Source organism: Rhagoletis zephyria, unplaced genomic scaffold, assembly GCF_001687245.7.
Source record: "Rhagoletis zephyria isolate East Lansing unplaced genomic scaffold, Rhagoletis_zephyria_1.1 Rzeph_scaffold_05010, whole genome shotgun sequence".
NCBI classification, from domain to species: Eukaryota; Metazoa; Arthropoda; class Insecta; order Diptera; family Tephritidae; genus Rhagoletis; species Rhagoletis zephyria.
The window spans coordinates 1-8,799 of NW_016162093.1; the positions used below are offsets into that span (position 1 = coordinate 1).

At 35.0% G+C, this 8,799-nt stretch overlaps 1 protein-coding gene across 1 annotated transcript; it reads right to left on the reverse strand.

Moving 5' to 3' along the window:
* Positions 1 to 6,727: 6,727 nt before the first annotated feature.
* LOC108371480 (zinc metalloproteinase nas-13-like) lies at positions 6,728 to 7,501 on the reverse strand. Its single transcript, XM_017627052.1, has one exon. It carries the CDS (start codon positions 7,499 to 7,501, stop codon positions 6,728 to 6,730), a length of 774 nt encoding a protein of 257 aa, XP_017482541.1.
* Between the last annotated feature and the right edge of the window lie 1,298 nt (positions 7,502 to 8,799).

Sequence of the window (8,799 nt, forward strand, 5' to 3'; positions counted from 1 at the left end):
ATATAAAGTATTCATTTTTACTATGCATTATTTCCCTCAGTGTATGTTCGATTACGCATACAATTTTTTATTTTTTATTTCTTAATTTTTAAATAATTCTCCTTCGTTATGTAGCTGTAGGTGGGGCATTTACCGCCGCCCGCCGCCTGCCCCTACCTGGCTACACCCTTGCTAATAGTAGTATCATGAAACATTTTTCCTCGAGTCTACTCTTTTCTTTCGTATTTATTCACCTCTCGACTATCCCACTCGCAAAAATAAGATGGGTACTTAGTATATCCTCCTTGCATTCCCATTAAAGTAGATAAAACCTTTAAATCACTGCCCACTTGCCATTTATTTGTCCCATATCCAATGTTTCTAAGTATTTGTTCCATTACAGTGTAGGACTCCTTCATATCAGTAGCGTATGCTAGCGGAACCTACGGAAATATGTGTATATTTAGAAGAATATTTAGATAAAATCATTTGATAAGTCTTCATAAATATAAAACTTTTCATTCTTTACTTTTGTTTGAGCCATCAATAAAAAGTCTCCACTCCTCTGGTACTAGGGATGTTAATACTTTCGATTTTTAGGATCCCGGGATTTTCGGGATGTCGTTGGTTCAATCCTGGGATCCCGGGATCAATCCCGGTATTTAGATATTTATTATTTTTCAACAACTTAAATCGAAAAAATTGCATCAATATGGTTTGAGAAGCTCTACCACCATGAAATAAATAATAAATAAATGGGCTTGGAACGTACTTGTTTATTTAAAGTGAAAATTATTTGATAAGTAATAGAGCGAAAGACAGTAAATAAATCTATATGCTTTCAATAATGCTTTAGCATATACATATATGATAAAGTAACTTAAGGTATGTCGAAAAAAGCTAGATGCAAAAAAACTTAAGTCAAACATTTATTTTCTGGTTCAATGAAGTTCATAATACTAGTGGCGGAAATAAAAGAAGCGCTTTATTTCGACCAGTTTTATCTATATTCCTTTTGTTTACTAATTATTTTATTTTATTTTTGTATAAAAGTCTACCTCATATTACATATAATTAAATGCATATAAATGCGCATTTCTCTGATGTTATGATTTTTTTTAAACGACTTTATAATTTCAAAGATAAGATTAATTCCAAAACTTATTTAAAAAATGCAGTGCACTGTACATCAAAAAATGGGTACCAAATTAAGAAAAATTCTGTAGAATTTTTTGAGTTCACAAGGACGAATAGGAATGCCCCTTTAATCTATTTTATTTTTTAAGCTAATAAAGGTAGTCCTTAACATATAATTTTTTTAAAAATAAGAATAGCAGAATTTCAAAGATATTCAAGGATAAAATTATAAAACGCCATTTTCAATACCTACTCGTCACTTACGCACCCAAAAATGTAATGTGCTTTAACTTTACAGAATCTTCTCTTTATTTTGATACCCATACTGGTTTTTAAAACTGGCCAACATAAAACGTTTCTATTATTATTATTGCCACCAGGGATTTTAGGCAAATAATACCGGGATTTTCGGGGCTTAAAAAAGACCTGGATCCCGGGATTAACATTCCTATCTGGTACATAATTGTAACCCAAGAGACCGAACAGTTGCGGTATATCTGCGCAATAAGCGAGGTGTGATTATCTTTGTCCATTTTGAAAACCTGCTTGCCTGCTTGTAGTTTTTCCGGTCTTCGTTACATTTAGGAGTAATATTAAAATTATTGGAAGGGATTTAAAAGCATTGGAAGGGATACGAAGCCACTGGATGGCATAGGAAGTTATTGGGGGGGGATAGGAAGGCATTGGAAGGGATACGAAGACATTCGAAGGGATTGGAAGGAATAGGAAGGCATTGGAAGGGATAGGCAGGCATTGGGCGGGACAGGATGGCATTGGAAGGGACAGGAAGGTACTGGAAGGGATAGGAAGGCATTTGAAGGGATAGGAAGGTATTAGAGGGGATAGGAAGGCATTGCAAAGGTTTGGAAGACAGTGAAGAGATAGCAAGACACTGGATGGGATAGGAAGCCATTGGAAGGGACAGGAAGGTACTGGAAGGGATAGGAACGCATAGGAAGGGATACGAAGGCATTGGAAGGGATACGAAGCCAGTGGATGGCATAGAAAGTTATTGGGGGGATAGGAACTCATTGGAAAGGATACGAAGGCATTGGAAGGGATATGATGGCAGTGGAAGGTATAGATAGGCATTGGAAGGTATAGGAGCGCATTGGAAGGGATACAAAGGCTTTGGAAGGGATAGAAAGGCATTGGAAGGGATAGAAAGGCATTGGAAGGGATAGGAACGCATTCAATGCTTAACGCTGTGCTTACTTCATTGTATCAGCGATGAAAACGCAGGCTTATGTGGAAAGTTCCGAATTCGATGACGCATACATTTGTGTATTTTTTACCTCTTAGTTTTTGAAAATTGTCCTTCGCTATGTAGCTGTAGGGAGCCATTATAGAATGGACACAAAGCGCCTCAGCCCTGACGCAGAGCCCAGTGGCGGTAGCAGAGAAAAAAGAAAAGCTCTCATGCGCGATAGAAAGACCACTTGAAGGAGGATTTGGCTTCATTTGGTATTTGGTTATGCAATTACGGCAACCGACAAAAAGAAGGTGTTAACTTTTCGCATGTTGAAACTTCAAACTCAACGCAAAACCAGATGGCAATGCAGTATAAAAGATAAATTATGAGCAGGGTTGCCACTTTGGTAAATTTTTACCACAATTGGTAGAAAAAAATTGGGTTGGTAAAAAGGTAATTTTTTTGTCTAATTTTGGTAGATTTTTGTTGAACTTTTCGTTACCGATTTATCTTTCGTAGTTATCTTTATATTATAAACTAGCAAATGCCTGGCTTTCTTCGCAATGGCTTATAAGAACTTTTGCGTTGACCAATGCTGAAATAGTATTGTTTAGGTTGAAAGGACTGAAGAGCAGAGACTTGCTATGAGTTTTTATTTCCACCTATGAGATATCTGCAAGTATTTAAAGATTTGCCGAGAGTGCGTAATCTTCTCCTATAATCCTGCTGTTCCACAGGATGGGAGACTTTTCCCGCTCAAACGGGATCATTTATACTCCTACCATGTTATTTCTAATTCAGCACACTTCTTCTTGAAATACCCAGGACTAGTGATGTGCCGAGTCGAGTCGACTCGAGTTCTGACTCGAGTATTTTAGAAGTACTCACGTACTCGAGTAAGCAAATTATAGTATTCGCATACACAGACTCGAGTATGGGTCTCGAGTACTTATAATTATCAAACACCGAATCAGGTATTTTTGATATATAAATGGCGGTTTAGCGTTAAAAAAATATATATATATTTACCAAATACACCACACACCTAAATTAATTTTAATATCGTTATAGGTATTAATTGCCAAAGATGAAAGGAATTTTAAATTCCAAAGGAGTAATTTTATTGTTTATGAATCTAGATCTCATGGAATATTGTCATTATAATTGAAGTACTAGTTGAACGTTTAAGGTACTGAAGATTTATTTGTTTTAACTCATTATTTACTTTGGATATTTTTTTTATGACAGACTACTAAGTTCTAGTTCTACTATGATAAATAAAGCAACTGTTATTGAACCCTATATTTATTTAATTTTAATTATTATTTGCAAGTATGTAAGAATTAGATTTCTATGTTTGGATCTACATAAATCGGATATACTATCTTGGAGTTAATAATAATATATCATGTTAATTAAAAAGTCGGCATTTCGGCTGGGTGCATGTTCAGCAGTCGAATCTGTAACGTATTCGAATACCGGAGCTCTGAACTCGAATACTTGATTCGAGTATCTGACTCGAATCCTGACTCGATTCTTTTTTTAATGAGTACCAAAATACTCGAGTACCAAAAATAGGCGACTCGGCACATCACTACCCAGGACCCGTTGATGTGCCTAGGATATCTCTATAGCTTAATCAATTTTGCACTTCTCTGTATGCTTACTAATAGAATGGTGCTTTATTAAGTCATCTAAAATATAAATTTGTAGAGGGGCATCTGAATATCGTGATTTCAGCGCCATCTATGGTTTGGGTCCATTTATTTTGGAAAAACACTTCTTATCATAAAGTTAATACCCGTTAAGCCATGTCATACGATAAAGACTGGTTCTCGAAATATCTCGACTCCGGCGTCATCTGTCGGCCCATGTTTTGCAAATGTATATTTTACGATTCAGAGGAGAATTACAAATTCATGTGACATATATGATTCCGAAGTTATGGATGATTAAAAATTTCACTCCTATAGGATGTGCCACGCCCCTTTTACAAAAGTATATGTACTTTACTATAAGCATCTACCATATATACATATATATGTCAACACACCAAATTTCAAATTGTGAGTTACGGCTTCGAAGTTATAGCTGATTAAAAGTGTCACGCCTATGGAAGGTGCCACGCCCCTTGTCAGATCTAATTTTTTTATACCCTAGGTTACGTCCGAGGTCACTCTCTATATACCAGTTAATGCCCCATAAAAATCCATTCAGTAGTTCCGGAGATTAGTGAGTTCAAACAGACAAACAATCTACAGTTTTATTATATTTAGTATAGATTCTTTGCATACTTTTTATATACTTACATACGTATAAATGTATATCGATATAAGGCGAACATATCGTGCTCCATTCAAAACTCATTCTACTGAAATCCCGAGGAGCATAAAAAAAATGAATGTAATGACGCACTATAATTGACAGGTATGTAATGACGCACTATAATTGACAGGTATGTAATGACGCACTATAATTGTTCGAAAAAAAATTAAATCAACGCCATTTTTTATCAATAGAAATTGTTAAATAAAAAAACACAAAAGACTGGTGGCAAAAAATTAAAAAAAAAATCAACGGGAACCACATTGTGAGCTATACTCAAGTATTATTTGCTTTAAAACTCGGTATCTTAAATTGTTCTAAAAATTCAGAGTAAAAAATTCGAAATTGGACGAAAATTTTTTGAATTTTTCTAAATGTTGTATATAGTTTGAATCCATAATTTTTATGGGTTTAGTTAAAGCAACAAACAATTTTTACTTGAAAAACATTGCGAATAATAAAAAAAATCACCAAGTGCTTTTTTAAGTCACTGTATTTGTGTATAATAACTCGAGTTGAAGTTTTTCAAATTATGAAGTTTCGGTGTTGCCTTTAGTTTCATCACTTCGGCTTTGAAGGAAACTGCGAATATGCCAATAATATGACTCAAATTCCGTATTATTAGTTAAATAATAAGTTCCTTAAAAACAATTTTTATGCTTATTGAAATAACTAAAAAAAATAATAAATAAAATAATAAAAAAATAACAAAACCATAGTTTTTATTAAAATAACTATAAATAATTTATTGGTAGATGTTTTCCAGACTTGGTAAATTTTTCTCAAGTGGATGGTAAATATTTTTTTTCGTCAGTGGCAACCCTGATTATGACCCTATTATGTATTGCGGCTTTTGTCTAATTGCTGGTCTAGTAGCCATGGCTACCAGTTAAGCACTTTTTCCTATGAATAGCGAATAATCTCGGTATATAGAAAAGCGCAGACAACATAAGGGTTTACTCTTTTTGACATGTACATTTCGAAGCAAATAACAAAATCGTCATAGGCAGTAAACAGAAAATTCCGCTACCAGACTAAGGGCCGGTTACTCAATGTCTGGTTAACACTAATCTGCGGTTAAACATCGTTATCGACTCCATGCAAATAACATGGTGTCGGTAACGTCGATAACGATGTTTAACCGGGGACTAGTGTCAACCAGGCTTTGAGCAACCGGCCCTAAACTCAACAGATCGCTAAGTTTTTACAAGTTCTGCTAATAACTGGGTAATGGAATACACACAACATTAAAAGTACATACAAAATTACAGTTTGAAATTTATGCGAAGTTGTGCGAAGTTATACCAAGTATGCATTATCAGGCCATTAATAGCCAACAGTCAGTAGCGAGTAGCAGCTATACGTAATGCGTATTTGAGTATATGGTTGCCCTTCGGCTACCAGTCGCCATACATAATAGGGCCACTAATCTGCCTGGCCCTGTTTATGGTCCGCTATGGTTCATATTTAGAACGTGGATGTTGGCATGAACAACTGGCCCAAATCCGCAAAGGAGAGAGGCAACTGGCGAAGCTTTTTGGTTTTGGTCCAAACCGACAAACGGTTGTAGTGCCAAACAAGAAAAATAAGTATTACTTTTATGGAAAAAATTATTTCACAAAAAAGTAGCCGTTAGGTGCTGCGGGGTCTATTTTTTTAATAATTACTAATAAAAGCTTGACTATTTCTTTTTAATTACTTGTTATCACTTTGTTTCAAATAATTATGTAACTAGATTTGGTAATGGTTTCTCGGACATTTTTTCTGCGAACCGAACTAAGAAACTAAACTGTTTGGTTAATGAGCTAATATTTATCATTATTAAAATTAACGTCAGGCTATGGATCGTATTCGACACGTTTGTTCAAAAGCAAAACTAAAAGACAACCACAGCAGTTTTGTGGGTGAGTGTCGACTGATGAAAGCAGGTGACCAAAATGCAAAGAAGAAAATTTTAAGCAACTGTCAAAGATGGTCCACAGTTTGACACTCACATAAAACTAAATTATTTTTTTCGTATGATTGTTTTTTCCATGAATTTACCATCAGAAAAAAATTTAATCGTGTTTTTTTAGACATTGATTATATTGTTAATTAGCATTTGTACATAATTTTAATTTTTGTCAAATCTCCTTCCGAGGGTCCCAGAATTTGTCCCATTTTTCGATCTATCACTGTATTACCAATCCTTGCACGCATTGAGGGTTTAGCCTGATCCTTAGCGAAAGCAAACTGTGAATAGTGCATAAGACTTTCATAGTCATACTTGACGTTGTAGGTCGTGGTATATATTTCAGGATAAGCTATAAACTGTGGCCAGTACTTTTGAGGAATATTTGCATATTCGATTTGCACATACTTGTTACGGTCGGGGCGACTCTGTTCGTGATAGAGACCGAGCACATGCAATGTCTCGTGCTGTATTACGCCGCGTTCGCTTAAGCAATATGAATTAAGCACCACATCGTGTGGCCCTGTCGGTGTTAATGGATTAAACCCAACGCGTGTACCACACATATCCGGGGATTTCTTGTAGTTTATGTACCGTATGTTTCCATCTCGAATTTCGTCATATTCATTAAACTTTAAGCAGGTAGTATCATTGAACACCCGTAGTGCTGCATGAACATTATCCACTTCGTCCTTGCTGTAATCAGACGAGATTTTGTAGCGCAGTAATTTGCTGGGCCAGCGTTGTAAAGGCGAATTCACTGCATTACGAGTTTTGTCCTCTGCCTGTTCATCTTCGACGTCGATTTCATTAAAATAATTCTCAAAGTTTTCTACGCCAGGAGCCGTTTCTTTCGTATGAACAAAATTTAACAAAATTAGCATGCTAACCAAAATAAAAGCTCTGCGGCGACACATTATGTTAAATGTCTTCAATTTTCGAAACTTACCTTTCAATATGGGACCCTTTTATATGCCTTTTCAACTTCATTAGAATGCTATTTTAATCACAAGACCGGATTCCAATGCTAATTGCAAGCGATAGATCGTATCGCTCACGTTCTTCAAAAGCGTATTAATTTAAAATATACTATTTTTGATATACTGTGCCACAAATGTTCACAGTTCTTTTATTTATCTTCTTGCCCTTACCCTGATACCCTGAAGCAATAGTTTGTTGTAATTTAATGCTAAAACGACCATTAAGAACCCTCATACGCATATGGTTAAGATGGGAGCAGAAATAGGGTATGCGTTTTCGGAAACACGAAGAATTTTGAGTTAATGCATTTTTGAGGAACGTGTGCTCAACACATTTTATGTATAGACATATTCGAATTTATGTAGAAACAACAGGTTGGCACCCATATTTAAAAAAGTGTTAGGCCAAAAGTTTTCTTTATATTGTACAATGCGCCCTCGTTATTTACTGCTTTGGTGGGAGATTATATGTATGTACATTCGAGAGAGCCTCAATTATATTTTTGAGCCAAGTGCTCACAAAGAGAAGAAATATCATGAAAATTCTGCGGATCATATACACATATGTACATTCGTATGTATGTATGTATATACATATCGTCGTTTAAAGTACAAAACTTCATATCGTCATACTGCAAAACCGCGTAACTGACATTGGCTGCCAAAAATTGGATTTGCTCACACAAGCTCTTGGCTCAATCCTTATCCATTCGTCCTGAAATATACTATCCAGAAATGCGATTGCTTTATAAAAAAGATACGGTTGCCAGACGTACTGATTTTATCAGTACAGTACTGATTTTTCAACTCTTGTACTGATTTTATTCATTTCTTCAATCAGTACGCTAATGTCCTGATTTTTCAAAATTTGTACTGATTTGTACTGAATTTTCTATTCAAACAAAATACATACTTTAGTATTTTCTTAAGGTTCTTACATAACGTGGGAAATTCCTTAAACTGTATTGTAAAAAATAAGAAGAAAATAATTTAATTATAGTTGACATATTTTAGATAATGTTTGATATGCCCAAGAAATTAATACAACAAAAAGATCAATCGGTTTATGGGCATATCGCCGGGTCATTACGTACCAGTTGCGATAATATGATGGAGCTTAAACTATTTAAAAAGAAGGCTTAAATTTTTGTCGAGTGTTGTCAGTTGTCTCGAAAATAACTTTCAGTTTAATAACAATAAATTTCAATATTCGAATGGCTTTTGCCTATAACTTA

Excerpts from the sequence above, each read along its gene's own strand:
- LOC108371480 (XM_017627052.1), bottom strand. The coding sequence starts at position 7,501 with ATGTGTCGCCGCAGAGCTTTTATTTTGGTTAGCATGCTAATTTTGTTA.